This window comes from Centruroides vittatus, unplaced genomic scaffold (assembly GCF_030686945.1).
Source record: "Centruroides vittatus isolate TY-2023 unplaced genomic scaffold, ASM3068694v2 contig_1343, whole genome shotgun sequence".
In the NCBI taxonomy this organism is placed as follows: Eukaryota; Metazoa; Arthropoda; class Arachnida; order Scorpiones; family Buthidae; genus Centruroides; species Centruroides vittatus.
In genome coordinates, this window is record NW_027120855.1 from 650,206 (window position 1) to 673,591 (window position 23,386).

General features: G+C 35.2%; 1 protein-coding gene across 1 annotated transcript in view; it reads right to left on the reverse strand.

Annotated features, from left to right (window-relative positions):
- The window catches only part of sl (small wing phospholipase C gamma 1), a 154,401-nt gene extending 133,979 nt beyond the window's left edge, over positions 1–20,422 (reverse strand). Inside the window, exons 1-3 of the mRNA XM_067289281.1 lie at positions 20,198–20,422; positions 8,105–8,254; positions 3,849–3,987 (exon numbers count right to left, since the gene is read on the reverse strand). Coding sequence (XP_067145382.1) covers positions 3,849–3,987; positions 8,105–8,254; positions 20,198–20,417 — 509 coding nt within the window. The 5' untranslated portion in view covers positions 20,418–20,422. The remainder of the gene's footprint in view (positions 1–3,848; positions 3,988–8,104; positions 8,255–20,197) is intronic.
- Between the last annotated feature and the right edge of the window lie 2,964 nt (positions 20,423–23,386).

The following is a 23,386-nucleotide window of genomic DNA, read 5'->3' on the forward strand; positions in this document are numbered from 1 at the left end:
TATCAGGAAGTCTGATCATTATACAATACAGTGAATTAAAAAAGGACAAGTGTGATATGTTCTCGATAGCAATTCTATGCTACGTTCCAAGGAACATACAATAACATATGTTAGTATTGCATGTATATTTGTTTGACAATAAGAAGCACATTGATACTGGAGTTAGTCAGCAAGAAAACTTCTCACATAAGTAATAAGTAATATGAAAGGTAAGTACAAGGATGCATCATATTACTTCATTTGTAACTTCATTAATAAATGATTTTCAATAAAACTTTCTCTATTTGCCTACTAAATTGATAATACTAGAAGTCTAGAGTAATTTATCTATTCTGAAAAAATAAAAAGTGACTAAGAAAATTTAAAAATTGATAGTTACTAATTTCATAATTTCTGTGTTTAGCTTATTTTATCATCATATGTTACAGTTACAGCTTTCATATGGATAAGTGATTGAAATTAACACCTAATTGAATCAATAACCAAGCATACCAACCAGTAAAGAATTTAATTTAAATTTGACAAACATTTTCAGTCTTACACAATATCTGCTTCAGGTCAACAATATTCTGAACTAAAATATACAGAATAAATTTCAAAATTTTTGAAGTAAAATATAATGACAATAAATATAAAACTGAATAAATAAAGATTAGGTTGCTGATCTACAATGCATTAAGTAACATGTACAAAATTAAAACAGATACAAATAATAGAAATAATTATATATAAATATACCACAAAAATAATAGTAACTAATGTATATTGATATATCCCAGTTTTTCATAAAAACATTGCCAAGCATATGAAATTTTTTTCCATCTTGAAGTTAATGCAACTGTCCATCAGGTCACCTTTGTAGATTTCTAACAATTCTGGAGACCTGATGCAGTTGGTTTGCCAGGACTGTTTGATTAACATGGCATTTTACAGGTTGTCTTGCAAGTCGGTCTATGTGGATTAGATAGACAGGATGGTGGTGTGTTTTTCCTTCATTATATTGCAACAACAGTCTTGTAACCTTCTGCATATGGAATTCTTAGTGGACCCAATTTACACCAGATCTTTTTGGAACCTGTTGTCCATCACCAAAACTTTCTATATCCCTAGAGGTCTACATTCCTGTCTTGTCTTTTTTGTTGCATATTTATATACAATGGGAACTTGCTTGTAAGCTATCTTGGTATCCATGTTGTCAGCTATTTCCTTGTACAATGTATGCAAATTACTGTCATACTCCATCACAATGCACCTATGGTTAAAGATACACGTTTAGCTGTTGTTGGAGTCTCCTCAATTGTTAGGGTTGGTATGCAAGCATCGGCTGGAGTGGGTATGGGCCAAACTGCAAATCAGGTTTTTTCTATATTCATGCCTTGTAGCTATGATCTCTAATTGTTTTAGTTCTTTTAAAGTGTTTTACATTTTTTACAATGTTTAAAGGACCTTTTTTACAAAAAGATAATAGCAAAAAGTGCATTGAAGGCAGCAATTTTAAAGGAAAAAGGATCAGACAAGTTTGTTGGAATGAATTAATGATAAATAGCTAGCTTTCTATGTAGTCCTTGCTGAAATAAATGTTGGTATCCAAGTGTGTACTTGTATCACTTATCTGATCTAACTTAAGGGATAATCCATACAAGTTATCATTCGCATTGCAAAAAGGCATCAAGAACAAACAGGTCATTAATGTAACTCTTGTAGACAACAATGTTCTGTATGAATGCAGGTATGACTTTTCTTCCAACCAATGTACGATCATCTCACCAAGGTAACCTGACAAGGAGCTGCTCCCTGCTTTTATATGTGATGTTGTTAAACTGGAATTAAGAGGAGAAACACATCATGTGTGCAAGTTCTAAGACCTGTTGGTGATGAGCAGGTACAATACATCTACTTTCTGTGATAAGAGATCCATAAGAGCACAGAAGTACAACTATAGCTTTACAGAAAGTATAAGGAAACAAAATCAAACACTGTAGTAGTATGTGCAGTATCTGTCAATTTGACCTGCTATAAGATATCTATCAGTTTGGTGAAATTCTTGATAGTAAATATATAGTTAATGATATAATGTTCCAATGCCTGGTTGTATAATACATTTTCTAACAATCAATGTCTTGCTTTATCCACAATGGGCTTATGGAAAGATGTCAGTTTGTGTTTCTGCAAAGGCAAATAATTTAGGGGTGTCTGCTGAGGCAACAACTGCTTTGTCCATCTTCAACTTCTTGGCAAAGGTTGTATGTGTGAAACAGGTTACAAGCCTGAAGGTTTGTAACCTGTCCAACCTTTTCATGTAGTCATCATCTGTGTCTACAATATATTGACACAAGAGAGATTTGTATCTTCCTTTAACAGAATGAGGATTCTATTTTATCAGCTTTCAATACAATGATGTGTTCATCTACCAACCATTTCTTAAATTTATGTAAGTTGTGCCAAAACTTATTGTTTCAGGGATTGGTATACTTGGTTATGGATAAGTGATATCTCAATCATTTTTCTAGCAAAGAATTATTTGATTAAATTATTTAAAAACACTACATATTAGTAATCATTATTATTAATTTCAAATAAATTTACAATTGATAAAATTTTAATTCTGTCAATTGGTATTCACCTTTAGAATTTGTTTAACATCTACTTTTATGAATTTCAATTTGTATTTGAAACAAAACACTAAAGAATCATAATTAACTCCAGTAAATACATTAATCAGGGAATATAAGGACTAATATTTTCAATTCCCACAATGGATCTTCTTCAGGTCCTGTGCATTTGAAAAACATCACAAATACATTCATGATGTTTTTTGAATGCAACAATGTTCTATGAGAATTCCAATTTGCTAATAGAAAACCTGAATATCTGCTGTGATGATTGAAAACATTAGAGAGGTTGAGGCGCATGTAAATGGCGAACGGACGAGTACTGCCGTCTGGCAATTCTATACGGTTGATAATGGCGTTTGCTACGTCTAGAATGGCGAGTAGACGATCGGCTTAAACTTCTTCATTTTTTTGCGTTTGTGGTTAAAATTATGACGTATTTTACTAAAATAATGATTATTTAAGCATTTACAAATAATATTGTAAAGAAACAGATGATTTTAATCCAGAAATTATTTAATTATTCAATTTTTCAGCAAGTGATGTGAAGTGCCAATAGAATTCACATATATTTATATGTCTTCATAATAGCTTATCTTAAAGTAGGTTTGTTCTCCCATGGCATCTTCTACCATTAGCAGCGTAATACGTTTGTAAATTTTCTAAAAATTAATTTTCTGAGCTAAATTCAAATTTACGTAAGCCACTACTTCCTTCGACAAAAGTATGAGGTAGTCCTATTGTCCGATCGTACGGCAGGAGACACAACGCTAATTAAAAGTAATTATTTAGTGTTATTAAACATCTTATAAATACTTTTAAACAGTTTAATTTGTTTATTTACCTTTGCTGGTAACCTCAATGTTAAATGTATCCACCATTTTTTCAACAAATTTCCCGTGAGTCAATGTGCGACGTTCACCGAGTCACGTGATGTTGTGAATGAGTGCCACAAGGTCTTTTACTTGGACTTAAATCACCAAACGTGTACTTCTGCTTGCCATACAAGTTTAACATTTGTACTTGCACCTCAACCTCTCTATTAGTACTTATTTTCCATGATTAATGTATTTACTAATTTTACTTATGGTTCTTTAGTGTTTTGTTTCATATACTTACACTCCAACCTAAAGGAATCTTGGAAAGTTGAACTCATTGTGTATTGATATAAAATGTGGAAAATAAATAAATAATAATTAGCTTTAATTTTTAAAAATCATCATATATTAAACTTACACATTTCTAAAATTTGCCATTTGATAAAACTCTTTTCGAAGCCATCTTTCTACTTGTAATGGATAAGGTGCCGTAACGGTTTCTTCTGCCAAATGCCGTAAACCTCGAACCCACTGTTCACATTCTTTACTAGTCACTACTAAATATTAAATATACAAGTTTTATAATATTTTAAATTACCATAATTTTATGTTGCTAACCTGCAGGTTATCCATATTTAAAAGTCAATTTTTCAACTAATTTTAACTTAAAATTACAAACTCATTGAACAGCTTTTCCTTTCTAAATTCATCAAGAGCATTTTTAAAAAATGTGAAAATTCATTTGTGTGCTGCAGAGGTATTCATCTGCCATTGAAGTCTTTCCTGAAACTTGCCAAATGCATATATACATTCATTGCCATAAAAATTAGTGCACCAAGCATCAAATGAGATTCTACATGTATGAGTGTAATGGTGATATAAGTAAGTAATTACAAAATGAAAGCAAAAGAATCATTTATTGCAGGAGAAACTATAAATGAAAGGAGGTTCTAGTACCCTGTTGGGCCACCTCTAACATGAATACACGATGTGATATGGCCAGGCATGAAAGTATATAGGAGCCGTATGATGTCCTGTGGCATCTTGGTCCACAGTTGCCACACATAGTCATCTAGTTTGGCCAAACTCATAGACTGTCCAACTTGGTATCCAGGCAATCCCAGACATGTTTCATTGATGACAAATCAGGGAATCTGGAAAGCCAGAGAAGTGTGACAATATGGCCAAGGCAGTCCTGTGACACCCTTACTGTATGTGGCCAAGCATTCTCCTGTTGGAAAATGGTTCTTGGATACCCTGCCACGAAAAGCAACACATGTGGCTGCAGGATGTCTCTAACATACTAGTGGGCTGTCATATGTGATGGCACCCCAAACCATCACACTAGCTGTGGGGGTAATGTGATGCTCCAAAGTTTAAGCAGGATTAAGGCATTCACCATGGGGCCTCCAGACACAAACACAGCCATCATCACTGCCCAAACCAAATCTGGATTCATCACTGTAGACGACCCAGTTCCATTCTGTTGTGCTACAATCCCATTGGGAATGACGCTAATCCAAACAGAGGCGACAGTAGGTGGTGTCAATGGCAGTCATGATACCAAATGTTCCTCGCCCAAGTGCCTTGAAATGGTATGAACAGACACAGAGGCCTGTAATGATGGCACCACCTGTGTCCAGATGGTGGACAACAATATGGTTAGTTGTGTGCATGCTTGTTGGAGGACCAAGTAGTCCTATCAGCTGTGTTCTGCCGAGAGTATCCTGAGCCTGGACGCTGTGTGTGGGAACTCTGTCTCATCTACTGGTCCCAACAACTCCTCACAATGTTGTCAGAGTGGCCTAGGTGGTAGGCTCTTCGATGAGATGACCAACCAACTTCTCTAAACCCAATGATTCTTCCCCCTCTCAAACTCAGTTCGTTATTCATTGGTCTTTGATTTTGACATAAAAGCATCTCTAGTGGTACTGTGCCCTTCTGAAAAAGATAAACTACAAACAGGATGCTTTGTGCACTTTTTTTATAGGCTAAGGGGGATGCAGTTTAATGCCCTCTACTAGAATTATGCAGTGAGCTATCATGCTTTAACTCTAATAATTTCCTTAACTGCTTGATACTTATGTGCATGCCAAGTTTCACAGTGATATAATAACTTCTTCTTGGTGTCCTAATTTTTATGGCAATGTTACTGTGAATGACCGATATCCGGCGAATGTCGACATTCTCTGGTGAATGTCAGCATTCACACAGCTGTTTCGTGTATGTATGAAATATTTGCTAAATATCATTATTTCTCACTTACACCAGCAAATGTCGACATTCAGCATGCACTGATAGTGAATGTTGAATAAAAATATTTTTATTACATTAAGACAAAAATGCAACTTTTTAATATGTGAAAATAGGAGAAAGTTTGAGTAACAGCACATGCAAATAAACTGTTGAACCTAAAACGAACAGTACATTCTAAATCATCAAAGAAAATAATACAACAATAAACTCACACATAAATTATGTGATTAATGTTATACAATCTTATTTATTTCAACAACTTAAACTGTTATGGCACTTTGAATTGCACAAGAGTCTCTTGCTTTTACAACTGCGTTTATTCATGGAACACTTCTTTTTGCAATGACAGCGTGTATAGCCTTGCCCTCCATTTTTCAAATTAGCTGCAGCTGCATCTCTTGGTGATATTTCTTGAGAAGAAATCTCATCTATGGAAAGTAACTTTTCTTTACAAATTACGAACTGATTACGGGTATAAAGCTGACAAACTGATCCCCACCTCACGGGATCAAAAGAACAAAAATGCCATCCAGTGACAAAGTGGGCAGTTTCCACCAAACCATTGCCAGGAAAAGAGGTACGACCTTGTCCTACCTCTGGCTACTCTCAAAGGATTTGGCGACAAACCGTCACCTCTCTGTTGACATCGGCTTCTCGGGTGTTGTTTCGACCGCCACCAAAACTTATCCGTGCTTGTTGACATACACTGGTGATTGTTCGAATATATAATAATATAACCAAATATTCAGTATTTTGTATGTGTCGACATTCACCAGAGAATATCGACATTCTCTAATTTCGGTTTTTCACAGTAACATTTATACATTATACAGTTGTCTAATAATATGCTAGTTTAATGACGTCATATTATTTTTACATGTTTCTGCACAGGATCTAAATTTGTTTGTATTGCAGTTTATCTATATTAGTCAAGCCACGGCTACCTTCTTTACGAAGAGTTAGTCTTTCTATGGATGATTTTGGGTGATATTGTTTGTACTTAGTAAATGTTGTTCTTGTTTTCCTTTGAAGTTGCTCAAAGTCTGTGCATGTCCAGTGTATAACTTCAAAAGAAAAAGTGAGTACAGAAACAACATATGTATTAATTGCTTTAATAGCATGTTTTGCATTTAGATGAGTTTTTAGTACTGAATGTAATCTGTTCTGGTATTATGAGTGTTAACCTTTGTTTTATCTTGGCATGTTCTGTAAGTTTGGCCTGTTGAAATCATAAATATGTGTAAAACTCCCCTCTTCCATGTACTCAATAATTACTCCACTTCTGAGTACAAAGTTTGCTTTCTTCACAATTCCATTTTCAATGTGGAGTGTTTTGCATTTGTCTAGTCCATTTGTATATCATTTGAGCATGTGTACAAAGTTTGTAAGAGATGACAACGTTGATTCTGAGTGGATGCATAAAGTTTGATATCATTCGTATACATAAGGTGTGATAACGTAAACAGTGTTGTTTGTCATGTCTGATATCGTATGCATATTGTGTTTTGTTCAATGTGTAAGATGAAGGGTTAAGTGTAAGGCAGAACCAAAAAGGGGACTCAAGGAATCTTGAAAAATTCCTCACTTGATGTATATTTGATTTTTTTTGAGTGTGTTACTGATTTGATATAAAATAATATTCTCAATTCTGAGAAATGGAAAAGACTCCAAAACTGCCAAAAACTCCCAGGAATATATAGAGTTCCATTAAGAAATGAGAGGTTTGGGAGGGACCTAGAGTACATAGATACCACCAAAAGGTCATTAGAACAGAGAATATGTGAACACAATTGTGATATAAAGCACCACCCTATCTAGGTTTGCCTCAGAACACCATATAGAGGTTAAATTAAATTGGGCCCTGCTCATCATATTCACTATAATTTGAAACCACATTAGATTTTGTCCAGTGAAATATTTAAAGCCAGCCTTAACTCAAATTGCATCAACTCTACGGACAAGATACAGCAATCCAAAGCACGGCAAGCATAGTACAAAACATTGTTATAGCCAAGGTGATGTGTATGGCTCAGCACGTCTTATGCTGGCCTATTCAAATTCATGCTAATTTTAAGCTATTAAATTTACAGTTAGACATTAGGCTTTGAATCAACACAATATCTACAGTCATTATAATGAAAAAGGTATCTAAGTATTTCCTTAATGGAAATTACAATATAGCATAGTATAGTATAAGCAGATCCAGAAAATTTACTTTCAGAATAAAATACTTAAAATTTGTCAATTTTTGGTTTATAGACAAATTGTGATTAATTAGTTAGCTTTTAAACCAGCTTTTCCTGGTCTTAATTTAAAGATTTATATTGATTTATAATAGTTAACAGACTTAACCAAAAACTTATAAACTGGTAATATAATAATAAAGTAAAAATAATAATAACACCCTAAGAAACTCACCAACACAAGCCAAAGACTTTAAAACAAATGCATTTCCATAGAGTACAACAAAGCAGTTATTGGGGTCCCACTTACGAGAATCTTCGGGCCAGCGATCGAATGCTTTAGAAGATTTTCCAATTCTGACTTCTTTTACTTCTCGTAAATCGACTGAAAATAAAAAACAAATATAAATTATCCAGGAAAGAAAAAATTCAGCAACAAGTCACATAACTTTCTACGAAATGACATTTAAAACTGCATATGACACCATCTGTTACAATATTTTATTAAAAATGTTTTATATAATTAATTATTATACAATGGCAAAAAGTTTATTTTTGAAGGTAGGGATGAGTTTATAAAAACTTGTATTTGGTAATAATAAGTAAAATCTGCATTAAGTCAAGTCCAATCTCACTTGAAATAAAGCACATGACATCCCTCTATCTCCTCATCCCCTTGACCTTTCACTACCAAAATTTAATAGTATCAATCCCCCAATACACAAATACCCAATGAAATCTTCAGAAAGTTTTGACAAAACACACAGAAGTTATTAAGCTTCAAAGCAGGTGAATAAAATGATATACACTAACATTCATATATACAGGAAAAACCCTAAAAATTTTTGCATTTCTCAAAGTTTGAAGGTGCCCCGAGGTCAACAATGTAAAAATCTTCGAGGGTCGTTTTTTCACTAATTGTCATACTTTCTGTCATATACAACATCTGGAAAAGTAAAAATGAAAAATTCTTGTTCATTTAACACGCTACTTTTACTATAAATGTCAGTTTTACAAGTACACAAAGTGGCCTGTATTTTGCATGTTACAAAAAAAATCAATTGATTTGGAATTGAAACTACAGTAATACCTGAACTTACGCTACCCCGACTTACGCGAACCCGGAGTTATGCGATTTTTAAATCTCGTCGATTCGTCTTTTGTTTCAGCGCCACGCAACTCTCGATTACTCACTCCCCCCACACTATTGTTCGGCTTACACGTTCGGACGCGTCGCACGGAATCGACGCATAGCTACAATTTATTTTGTGTTATTTATTTCCGTGTTTGTTATATCTACGGAGACTCGAGAGACTCTACTATGTCATCCAAACGAAGTAGAACTGATTCTTCTGCATCAAACAAGAAAAGAAAAACTTTATCTTTGAAATGTAAAGTTAACATTATTAGAGACTTTGATACAAAAATGAAAAGAGGTTACAGTTTTTAGAAAATATAGACTCCAACGAAGTGCATTTCTACAAAACGAGAAATAAAAAAATTATTAGCATGCTACGAGGAAATTTTGCGGGAGAAAAAAAATCTTTGAGCCGTCAGACGAATTTGTTAGATTTTATGAAGCCTTCTACATCAAAATAACTTTGGTTTACAATTTTAATAATATTGTTATACATATGTATTAGCTAAGATTTTATTAAGCATTTTTTACTAAATTTTATTGTTTTCTTTAGTCTCCGGCCCCAATTAAAAATAATTTGTATGTATTTATATGCGAAATTATACCCCGATTTACGTGAATTCGATTTACGCGGTTATCGCTCGGTCCCACCTATCGCGTAAGTTCGGGGTATTACCGTATTCGGAGTTCAAACAGCCTCCCGGAACAAATTAAATTCAAAGTACATGGCACCACCGTACATTCAATTAATTATAACTTCTTCGTTGAGAAAAAACCAAAATGATCTAATTTCATCAAATGATATTTTACTTTTACATATTTTCGGGTTCTTTTTTTTTTTAGTAATTTTAAAAATTAACACTAAAAGACAGTTTTATATGAATAAAATTACAAAACTATGTAATCCAGACAAAATATAGTAAAATCAACTCAGTCAACTTGCATTAGTACAGATCACTGGGGAAACAGTAGTTAATTCGCTTTATTGAAAATACATATTAATAATTTTCAGGGTCAAGGTCAGTCAAGATTGTGTAATTTAGGGTGTTAAGGCTTAATAGGCAATTGAAATTTCTAAATTATAATATTTTGAATTAATTTACTAAATAAAGTTAAATAAAATTTATTTACAAAAAGAAATTAATGTTCTGCAAGATTTTCAAATCAAACAAAATTAGTAGTAGATGGGATTTGTCATTTAAGTTTGGAGAGGTATATCAGAATGGTTAAACAAAACAGAGCTAAAAGAAATCCATGATTTTTTTTTCTGTTGAAGATTGTTTGAAAAAGTAGAAAATACTTTTTAGCACCAAAACAGTAAAAAAAGGAACCAAATTTGGTGCAAAGTAGCCAAACCTAGCATTACCTTATGTACTCCCCAATATGCTAACTAGTATATGTTTACACATGACTATGTCCATTTAAAGGGATGGGCATCCTTAAACTTTAACACCTATTTTCTGAGTATAGTACAAGGCTCTTCTAAAACCAGAAGTTTGAACTGCTCTACAATGAGATCAAATCCATCTTCGTTAACTGGAAGAAAACCTATTCTATTCAAAATGGAACATTCTACAGTACCACTTTCTATTGTTCACATCTCAAGTTGTAAAAAGCAACCATTATTGGATATAGGGTTATTTCTTGGGCTATGAAGGTAATTTACAGTTTGGTTTAACAAATTTGGGTAAAATTTTTCTTTGATTTATCACACAAAAATCCACGTTGCAACAATGGCATTTTGCCGGGGCGACAACAAAATTTGCTTTATCGACACTTGTTTTAAATCGAGCCGTATTAACGCGACGCTATAATTTTGACATATAATAATAATTAACAATAATTTTTAATTATTAAAATGATTTAATTTTATAATTTCTAATTTTGTTCACTAAAGATAATAAGTCTGTAGACGAGTCTACAGAAGTTAAGATTCAATAAAGATTGAAAAACTTATCAAAAGTATCCGAAACATTCGAGCTGTAAATGTTTTGGTAAAAAACTTTCAACCTACTCAAACATTTATTTTAAAACTGACAGAACATTATAATTATTTGCTTTTTGTCCAATGCTGTAATAAATCTTCTTAACAACTATTGGTAATTTGTTATAAATTTTATGGACTTATCAGACCACAGTTTTCAATAGGAAAGCTTATTGAGATTTTATTAAACTAATATGTACATTTTGAGCCATAAACCCTTCTTCGGTTAGTTATAATTGAAGTGTTTTTGTATTTTCCAATTTGCATTTAACATTAAATTTTCATAAACTATTGAAAATTAATAAAAATTTCTAAAATAAAGAAGAGAAGAGGGGGTCAAAAGACCCAAAACATAAATCTTGAATAATAATAAATAATGTTTCTAGTCTATGACTTTAATTTAGATTGAATTAATTATCCTAATAGATAAGCCCTCTAATTTATTAAAACCCTATCACATCAAGGCAGACCAGAACAATAGATTAGATTTTTACAAAAAGTTAGCCTTTAATAATCACAATCCAAATTAGGTAAGGGTGCAAAGATCCCTCATCAGCACATACGTAGTAAGTAACATCTTTAGGATACATTAATACAATCTTAACACTAGCAGTAAACCAAGACAACTGCTAGTGTTAAGATTGTATTAATGTATCCTAAGATGTTACTTACTACGTGTATGTAAGCTGATGAGGGATCTTTGCACCCTTACCTAATTTGGATTGTGATTATTAAAGGCTAACTTTTTGTAAAAATCTAGTCTATTGTTCCAGTCTGCCTTGATGTGATAAGCCCTCTAATTTATTAAAACACTATCTATTAGGGCAACTAATTCAATCTAAAATAAATCTTGAAGTTAATTAAAAGAATAAAGTTCTAAACTGGTTACATTTTGATAAATCCTCAATAATAGCCAAATTGGTAGCTATATTGATAGAAGAGAAAATATAATAATCAGAACACACGAAGCATTTTATAACAAATCACCATTTCTTTATAAATCGTCAATTGAAACGTTCGATTCTCTCCGACTCGAACCTAACTCCTCAAAAGTACTCCTAACTCGTCAAAAGTACGAAGTATATAATTCGGAAATCAATTCTGTAACGGTAATACGACAATTGCTTTTATTTTTACAGTTCTAGTTGTTTTACAAAATGGGAAATGCTCACATTACGAAGAAGACTAATAGACACAATAAAGAAATTTTCTAAATCGTGCCATTTCACAACATAGCGATTTGCGTGGCCGGCAAAATTCAGACTTATCTACTTATCGTCATTCTCTTTGGGCCGTCTCGATATTACAATGCATATCACAAATCACGTAATCATTAAAAAATTCAAACAATGACAAGATGAAATTTTGATGAGACCTCTAGATGTGATTCAGAGAACATTTGAAAATATTGAAATAAGATTGAAAGATAATCACCAAACTGCTTTTTCAGAGTTTACATTCCTCATTTGGAATATAAACTCCTAAAAAGTAAAGATCGGAAGAATTATCTAAGAAAAACGAAAGACGGAATGGAATCAAATTTTCGACTCCCTCCCCCTTGCTACGCGATACCCTCTCCTTTACCTACGACGTGTAGATAATGTCTTAATTGCTCGAGAGGGCTCAGAGGACGAACTATTAATATTTATAGAAGTGCTGTCACGGTTTTACTCTTCTATTTCATTCACCATAGAATATAAGGAAGATGCTAAAATATCGTTTTTAATTAGACGACGTTTTGGCGACGTCATTTTTAGAAAGTACACGGTCCGTATAATTTTTTAATTGATAACATATAGTAAATAAATAAAATATTAAAATTTAGCATTATTTTACTTTAAAGATTGTAAAAGTCACTCAAGACTGACATGGATTTTGGGAGCTTGCATTATAAATGTATAATCACTTTGTCACTTTGTAACAAAGTGCAGCATTCTTATTCTGCCAAATTAATCAATTGATTAATAAAATCAACATTCTATCCTAAAGCAGTTATTAATCAGTTAAACATTTTATGTATATAAATTTTTATTTTTTCATTCTTTTCCTCAAAATTATTCAAAATACACATTCATAAGTTGTATCTTATCTAACTCTAAGAAAAACTTTATTACTTAGAAATAAAACAGTTTTAAAGTTTTTCTGCACATTCTTTTTTCAAAATTTATGCAAAAGTAATACTCGAGCACGAGAGTTCCGTAGACATCGAAAGTTTAATTAAAGACTACCGGTCTAAACTAACAAAGCAACTGACGGGTCCTATAATAATCGTTCCACACTCTTCCAAAAAATCAAAATAATGCAGAAAAAACTAGTTCGAAATAAAAATAAAAGGAGAATTTTTACTGATGAGAAATATTGGATTTTTTTAATAGGATAATGAAGAGAAGCAGAGATAATTTGAAAATAAAAAAAACTTATTCACTTACTTTATACTATCATTTTACATTGAATATTGTTTAAATTTACACAAGTAACTTGTAAATAAAATGGGAACAGATAAAAAATATTTTTATTTCTATAAATGCTGATTTTATTACAAATAGGAACTATACACATCCAACAGTTAATGATTTTCTATTGTTCAAATACAGTAGTTATCCTAGAAAAACAAATTGGAGAAAATTTGTCCTTGATAAAAAACAAAAAAAGTGCATTATTGCTGAAATCACAAAGGTTTTTTTTCTTATTATTTTTGAATAATTACCCCATTTGAATTTTTACTTTGAATGCATTTGCATTTTCTCTAGTAATATGTTTTATGTTTTGATAAACAGATGTTACATGGAATGCAACTGACTATTATTATTAATAGAAAAAGCAATTGAAATAATTTAGCCAGTGCCACTGGTCGAATATTCATTCACCAAAACATCGGGACGAATATTAATTTCCAGATAAAGATATTTAAAATCAAATATCGTCCCTTATTGGTCAATTGGACGTCAAAAGGGAGTGTGTAGGAAGGGAGCATATTTTAAATTAAATGTTTACTCATGTAATTATTTTTGCTGTTCATATTTTCAACTAAATATTTTAAATTTAAAATACAACAAAATTCTGTATCTGAAATGTTAAAAAGACGATGCAAATCGTCCTTTTTAACTGCTGACTATATTCCTACCAACTGTTCGATACAGAGTATGAATATAGTTTTGTTTGGTTCCATTTCTGCACAAGAATTATAAAAACTTAAAAATGCTAAATAATTTCAGGAGTCTTATAGATTTATTCAGATTAAATGTTTTTTCAGACATACATTTCATTATCAAATCCACAGCATGTAAAATCATAGAACATAGAATAGAATGTAAAAAATGCATTATATGGTTGACCATTGATTCAAAAGACCGTCTATAACTTACGTAAGGTATTTCGGGGTGGGTAGGGGGTCGAGATTTTTACGATTTCTTACTCGGCGGTAGGAGGGTAACAGATCTCGCCTTACGTAATATTCTTATTTTTATTTTTTGATCTCGTTGAGTGGAGTTTTCAATTTGGCTTCAATTTGGCGGTTTCTGTTAAGAACGCTCGTTGTACTAACGCTATTGGGTGTGGCGTTAGTACATAGAAAAATAACGCTAGCAGAATCACCCTCTACACATTTTTTATCGTGGGAGAAAGGCCCGGGTAGGGGTTTCTCTCCGTTTTTTATATTAGAATAGGTGCACCACTCCTATGGGTGTATAACACTAAGATACATAAACCAAAATACATGATACAAAGTATACATAAAATTAGTATTCAGTTTATAGTGAAAACTCAAATGTAAAACTAAAAATTAGAAATAGTCTTATCTTCCATATGTTTTTTTTGAACATAATTGTAAAAAGCATCAAACAATGGCTTCCGAACAAGCTTATTGAGTGGACGTGGCCACTTTGAAACCAAGCGTAAAGATTTCTAATTTCAGAATAAGTCTATCTCGATCGTAAATTGGACAATGATAGATCGTACGGTCGACGTTGTCTAGGTTTTCTGTAGAGCTAAAGCAAGAGGCACTTTCTGCCCGGTTATACATCCCCAGGTAGCTTCTAAAATTATCATGCTCGGTAAGTAGTTGAGCAGTAGCGAACGTTAAATCTCCAAGTGGTGATGACAACCTGCATTCGACACTAGGAAAATAAAGTATTGTTATTCTACCAGTTTTACTGCTCGACCATTGTTGATTCCACTTTTGCATAATGTTGTCATAAATATAATTTTTAAGGCTGCTGCGGGAGAGAGGGATGCGAGTGTTGACCAATTCAGTGTCCTTTGCAGCTGACTTAGACTCAAAGTCGGCTTTTTCATTTCCTAGTATGCCAGTATGGCCAGGAATAAATATAAAACTTATCTTATTTTACAAGATTTTTAATATGATGCTGGATATATGTGATTTTATCGCTATTGCAATTGAGATTTAATAGAGCTTTTAGGTCAGACTAAGAATCACTGTAAAATGTTTATAGACAGGGTTTTGTTTGGAAGTGAAGTGGCCCACCGAACAGCTTGGCAGACAGTGTCTTCTTCAGCTCGATGTGGGGGGTATCTGTACCTTCTAACATACTTAGGGCAAAATATGTCAGTTTGGAGGAAGATACAGATACATGAGCTGACACGAAGGGGGCTTTTGAACCCATCTGTGTAGATGGTTATCCGTGAAGGAAGCGGATGACACTAAATGTCTCCTTGGGATAACCTTTTTACGGGGTGATGATCAGAGGATAGTAGGGTAATTGCAATGTAGTAGCATATGAACAGCCGTACATAGGAGTAGAGACCATTGTTGAGCCATGATGTTTGTAGTTTTGATGTAGTAGTTTAAAACATTTTCCACAATACATAGTGGCAAAGGAAGGAACTGTGCTAGAATCAGAGAGGCATTAGTAGAAACAGTTCTGCAGAGACTGTAGACAGTGCTCAACAGTTCTATCTTTTCAGTTTTAGTAGAAACAGTTCTGCAGAGGCTGTAGACACTCTTCAAAGACAGTGCTCAACAGTTCTGTCTTTGAAGAGAAAGCAATTTACTCGCTACTGAATTTTTACTAGTTACATGGCCCCGGCTAGAGACCGCGTAAAGTAAGCATCGGTTGTATTGCCCCATTATATAGAGTTTTATAAGCTTTATGATTTAGTCTTCAGGTGCACCTAGCACATTTTATCAGCATGTAGTTTATTTTTTTGGCCTTAGCCAATATGTAATCAATATGGCAACGGAATGTGGTTTCTTTCTTTTCTCTCTTGTTTTATTTGGTATGGCGTTTCTGTTTAAACTGCACTAGCTAGTCGATCTGTCAAAGTTTTTACGTCCTTTCGTGAAAATTAAAATTAATATAAAAATGAATATTGTGACGTTGATCAATGATGATAATAATAAAAAGATTGTTAATAACTTAAAAATAAAGTTCTTAAAATAAATTGTTCACTCGAATTCATTAAATTTTTATATCTTTAAATTTGTTCACATAGCCTTTTATAAATAATAGTACATATTAATTAACAATTATATATTTTGGACTTAAGATTTTTAGGGTTTCATAAAGAAATTTATTTTTGTTAATATCTTTCAATAAAATCATGCCTAAATATTACATAAGATAGGGAAGGGGGGATCAAAGAAAATATTACGGTTTCTTACACAGGAGTGGGTGGGGTCTAGAATGGTCGAAATTGCCCTTACGTAATTTACGGACGGTCCCTAACGAAGAACAAATTTCAATCAGAAATGAAAAATTTAGAGCTTATTTTTATTTATCAATAAAGCAATCTAAAATTTTAAGTCAATAAGTATAGATTACTCAACGTTTACATTATATAATAATAATTTATTCATACTTATAATAATAACCAACTTACAATGTACAGGATGTATCAAAATCTTATTGTACCATGTATGTTTTTAAAATACATTCAATTTAACAAACTTTTGACAATAGTGAATATCTCTTCCCCCAATTAGTCAAATCAAGTGAGGGCTCACTATACTCTTCTATTTTCAATTTTGTTATTTTCTGCACTGTAAGTCTGATGACATGATGCCTATCTCAAAAATATTTAGTACCAATGAGCAATTATTTATTGTGACATTAGTCGCAACACCAAGCTGCAATTTTTAATCATATTTTAGTTTATTTTATTTAAATATGGTCAAACCACGGTTTTCAAACTTAATTTCAAACTAAAAGTTGTACAAAAAACCGATTTGTTTTCAAATCGAAACAAATTTTCCCGTAAACAATATAAATTAATTTTTCCGACGCCACAAACGGTATTTTTTTTTCTTTTTAGCTGTATTTCATGCATAAAAATGCCTACAAATGCAATATAATATATTATCTACATCTATTCTATATATATATTTTATTTTAATTTTATTAAAAGGAGTAGAGAGGTTATCTGTTTAGAAACTGACTTTACCTGTATGGAAGTAGTAGTTGTGAAGTGGAAGAAAAGATAGTGTTTAGGGAGGAAAAGTAGATAGGGAGAGATTGAAGGTGAGTATGGGAACCATGGGTGCCTGCATCACCTTTATTAATAAATGAAAATACAAATACAAATAGGAATACAGGTAAAATTTACATAAATGTATAAAGCTATACAAAATACAGTAATGACATGAGAAACATTCAATATACAGTATATAATGGTAAAACTAATATATAGTTGTACAGTATTAGAAACATCACAGTACGTGAATAAATGTAGGGTTTTACCCACAGATGATACAAGCTAATTGCTACAATACTGATAAATGATTACATAAAACTGAACAGGTACAGAACAGCTTATATGACAGTATTACATATTTATTGCATGCTGCAAAGATTGTAGCAGTGGATCGGTACCATACATGATAGGACAAAAGATAACAAAATTCAAATTGAAGTAGAGACAAAACATGATCACAGTAATATATACATTAAAAACTGGATCCAGTAATAGATTAGACAGCAACCAAAGCCAATATATATAGGGTGTACCAGTACAGCAGTTACAAACTTTCAGGAGATAGACACCTAGACAATGGGAAATCACATAGCAATGCATGGCCGGAAACACTTTCCTGGCATGGTAGTGATGACAAAAACACAAGAAAGGAAGGACACGAACAGAGTGAGAAAACATGTTTATTAGTCTTAGTATAGCAAAAATGCTGGGACGTCTTTGGCCGGTGTAGCGACATCCATCACATACACCAGCCAAAGTCTAACTATATGTCCAGCAAGGATATAAACTGTGTGTGGATAGATCACTGTCTGGTGTTCCCTAGTCCATTTCCAATGTACAGAAAATGTTTTTAACATCTCAATGTCAAAATTCATCCAAATGAATACGAATGACCACTGCAAGTAAGGCATAGGCCTACTTCTTTGGGACCCGGAATCAAATCCGAGCAGTCAAAAAACCCCAGAAATTTTATGCAAATGGTTTGTCCCAGATATGTTGGACCCCTTCCTTAACCATCTAGCCACTCCCATTACAGGACCGACATCAAACTTACAACGGGTTTGACAAAAGGCCTATCATCACAAGCAGCCATCACAGCAGGTAGAAAGAACATTTTCATCCACGTTCATTCACACACAAACCATCATCATCATCATCATACACCATTCATGAATTTAGGCCACGTTGACCTGTTTTGGTCTCGGCTAGACAGGATCTAAGAGTCGTTTTTATGGACGTCTAGGTCATTGTCGTCCTCGTAGGCGATACTGTAAAACTGCACGAGGTATCCTACCCGGCGACATTCAAGATACATGTCAAAGCCATTTTTCTCTGTATGTGGAGTTTTTCAATTAATGGTCTCGTGTGGAGTTCCTCCAAAATATCCTCATTTCAATGACGATCCAGGAGTGTATATCCAGCAGTTCGGTGCATAAACCTCATTTTGGCTGCCCGTAATCTTTTGATATCTTTCTTCTTTAGAACCCAGATTTCACTACCGTACAGGAGAGTCGGAACAGCCGGAGTTTTATATAATTTCAGTCTGGAGTGTTTTTGTACAAGGTGTGGTTTTAGAGTATTATTTATTATTCCTAATATTTGTAGAAATTTTGTGAGCTTATTATTTATGTCATTCTCACTTTCATACAAAATATTGCATCCTAGATAAAGGAAATTATTAACTTGCTCTAAAGTTGTATTATCAATTACGATTTTGCTGCATATTGGCTCTGTGCCTCTAAATGCCATTACTTTGGTTTTAGCAGTTGAAATTTTTATGCCGTATTCTTTTGAAAACACGTAAACCAAATAAAAACAAAAAATAAACCATATATTTCTTTAGATTCCGAATATCAAAATACAAAACACGGGCAATTCGTCAAGAGAAAAATGCCTCTCGGAAGGACTTTTACACAAAATCGACCCCTATTTAGATTTGGAACGACCTCGGAACAACCTAGCATACGACACTAATATAAACCTAAAAATCAAAGCACGCACGGGCGGGAGAGACCGGCGTCTCTGCCGCGTCGCCACACGGACCTCCAACCCACCGTCGATTAACCTCGACGACTTCCGAACCGTAAGGTCCGCCACGAGTGCCGAATTCGAAAAAGGCTCTGCCGACGAGATCACTTCTTCGGTAGGACGCAACGGCCAAAAGCCGCTTCTTTAAATATAATAAATTCCGTTCTATCGGTCGATCGAATGCCACAGAATTCTCCACGCGCCAATATGCAACTCCGCGAGACCGTCGTCCCCGGTGCCCGCCCCACGGAGGACACCGGAGAGAAGATCCGAACGTCGCACGCGTCCGAAGACGAAGCGCCGGGCCACCCCCACAAACCACACGCCCGGAATCGTCTCTCCGTCCGTCCGGAGCGACATCCCGAACACGGCACGGACAGAGATACTTTACGCTTTTTTAAAACCGTCGTTTCGTCTCGAGTCGAAAAACCGGTCGCGCGCGCCGAGCGAGGCGTCAGAACCCGGCGCGTCGGCTAGCGCCAAGGTCGCGCGCGTCGGTCCGAAAAGAACGACGACACCGCGGAGTCCGTCGGCGAGGACAAGGAGCGGTCCGAGCAGACCGTTCGGACGAAAGAGAAAGGAGAAAGCGACGGAGCGGGTCGGGCGCGCGGCGAGCGGTTCCGACGGTTTCGCTCCGCCGACGACGCGACTCCCCGCGGGCCGGGCGGGAGGCCCGATGGAACAACACCGGAAGCGAGGGGCGATTAGCGAAGCGCGGAAAGAAAGAAAGTGGCGGGAGAGAGTCTCACCCGAGCCTCCGAAAGTGTTCCTTCCCTGTCCGCCGGGTCGGTACCAGATGATCTGCCTGGTCTCCAGCTTGACGCAGAAGGTGTGCCTCTCGGGCCTCCTCTTCAGGTAGAACTTGATGAGCACCGTTCCCTGCTCCAGCCTCCGGATGATCTGCTCCATCTCGGGCAACATGGACGACGACGACATCGGCCCGTCGCCCGCTTCGTTCGCCTCCGCCATCTTCCCCGTTGTTTATTTAACTGCCGTGTTGCCAGTTTGGAGCTGGCCTCCGGCGGGCGTCTTGTTTCTTAACATTTCGTCCGTTTCATGCGGTTTGATTCTCGTCGGGATCTCTTTTCCTAAGAGATCGTACACAACTTTTACTTTTTCCTACGGAGTAATGTTTAAGCGTAAATCATAAATAATTCTCCTATGTAATGCCGATAACGTAAATCGCTAGCAAAATTAGAAAATTAAACAAACACTAGCAAAATCAAATTTCGTCTTTAAATTACAATATTGTATGCACGGTCTACATTTATAGGTGGGTAGTTCGGAACTGCTAGTGTGGCTTCATTAAGCCTTGTTATTTATTTTTCTTTTCTTTATTTCCTTATACCATCTTCCTGCGGTAAAACTGTACTTCCGGCTTCTGTTTACCTAACCACACTGTAGTTAGTTGACCCGTGTGGTCTGAACTGTAATAAAACAAAAGGGGGTGATACCCGATCGGTCGAGGGGTTACTGACAGAGGAGAGAGGGAGATTGGAACGAAAGGAAGGAAGACACTTTCGGGGAGAGGAAAGCAGGACGAGCGCGTAACAAAGACAATTATTAAGGAACGGATCCGAGGTTTTTTTTATTATTATTGCCAGTCACCCCTTTGAACTTTTTCATTCTAACAATTCCTGTATAATTCTTATCAACCTTATCTTGCTCTAGGGCCCTTTACTTTGTAAATTTAGTTAAGCTATAGTTAAGCTAGACATAAGTTAGAATAAATCCTCTGTTTTGTCGATACGTGGGGACCAATTGGTGATATCGTTACGAGTGGTCCCAAGTGTCTTTGTATTAATAGTTAGTAAGTGTGTACAATTGTTTCTTTGGAAACCATCGGTGTTAACTGTAATTAATAAACTTTTTAATTTTTATCAAAGCCGAGCGATTCTCGGGATTCTGTTATTTATTACTCGGCTACACTAGGAAAGGTTTCGGTCGGGATTATTAACGCCTACTTGGTTTCGTTTGTTTGTTAAGGTATGGCGATTTGCCTATTGGGATGCCTTCCGGGAGGTCTTTTTAAGGGTAACTGGCCTCTATTTGGGCGTTACAGACGTGAAGAAAACCCAGAAAACTCCCGGAGGCCGAACGCCAACCCCAGCACCGACTACCGCCGTTCGGTGCTTTTATCCATTCGGCCACTGGTGAGCCACGAATGAAACATTATAGGGAATGCGGTTGCCCTGCTAACAATAAATATACTCAACCCAATGTTTTCGTTGTGGTTTTTATGTTTACCTTTACTTTCTCTTTTCCAACGTTCAAGTTCAACAGAAAAATAAACTTTCTTCCCCTCACAATATGGCGGGTTTTTCTCCGGTCAAGGCGCTAATGGCAACGGAGCGCTGCCGCTCCAGTTAGATATTATAGCTCCGAGGATACGACAGCAGTGTTCAAACCATATTGTATAATGATCGTGGTTCTGATGCTAAGAAATTGGCGCAATAAATATTTCTGCCACTTTGAGCGCCGCAATCGCTTTGAGGCGAAAGTTTGGTTCGGGCACAGCCGGAGTCCGTCGTAAACATTTGAAATTCTTTTTAAAAATTAAATTTTTCTCGTCTTTTCGGACAGTTATATATACATAACAAGGGAAGTTATTGGAATCGTCTCAAAGTTGATTCTCCGAGTTTTACGCAAACCTCCACGTTTTGAGACCCAAATCCAGCGGTGTGCCGTCCACGGAAGCTGTGGAAGCGCCACTTCCCTTGTATTTTCTAAAATATAAATACAGTAATTAAAATTAATGTTCTATTATAACCGCATTTTATATTTTATTGCAAATTTCTAAACACGTGAAAAATAACGATAAGATTGCTTTTGTATATTCGATTATAAATTCGTATAGACATATTTCCAATGGAAGCGCCGTATCCTCGAATACGGGACACTGGCAGTGGCGTGCCGTGACATTTGATAGGGAATCTGTGTTTCTGTAAGAAGCCGATTTCCAGGGGCAATCAGTTAATTGCGGTCAGTGATGGCCTAGGGTCCATTCGAACGTGCGTTGTGGCGGAAGAGACAAAGACGACAAGTATCTGACAAAAACCGACAAAAAAGAAACATAAAATAAACATATACTATGTACAAAATAGTTTGCTTTAGAACAAACAGCCTTTCGGACATCCCGGGCGTCGATGTGGTTCTTCGACGGTCGATCGAAGGTGGCCCGGGACAGTGGCGTCGACGAGTCTGTAGAGCACGGGGAGACTACCTCTGTTGGCGTCGGGGACACGATCTAAGTCCGAAGTGGCACGGGTTACGGGTTGGCACAATGGACGAGAAACTGTTTTTTTTTTTTTTTTTTTTTTTATTTTTGCGCGTTGACACGCGGCGTTATGGTTGTTCGGAACGTTAACCGAGTGCCAGGTATCCTCGATTGTCGGGATTATATCAATCTCCGTTCTTTCTTTCGTCCATTTGATTGGTCGTTCTCCCTCAATACGCTTCCCGAGTGGTCGGTCCCCGGTTACTAAACGTAACGAGACTCTTACCCGGAGCGCGAGAAAAGTCAAAATCGAAGACAAATTCGATCTTCCACCGATCGTAGGACGACTTCCTTCCGCGATTTACGGTTTCCGCCCGGCAGTTTGATATAAACAATGGGTGTCCGACTACAAACGACTTTTACCTATGCTTTTTAAACTAATAAATTTTTCTCTAAATTAACCGTTTTCTCGCGTCTTTCGTGACGGGTCAGACCCGTCCGGTACATCACATTTCCATAAAAGTTTTAAACAAATACTGGAAATGACAAAAATAAACAATTTATGTATTTTAGTTCTAAAATACAAATAATACATACATAATACAAATTGATACGATACAAACAATGACAGAAAGACTTGTTTTTTTAATTTTTTATAAACTAACTCTATTCGGCGACTTTTTTCGTAATGTCGTTAATTACTTTGTCATGAAAGTTGCCA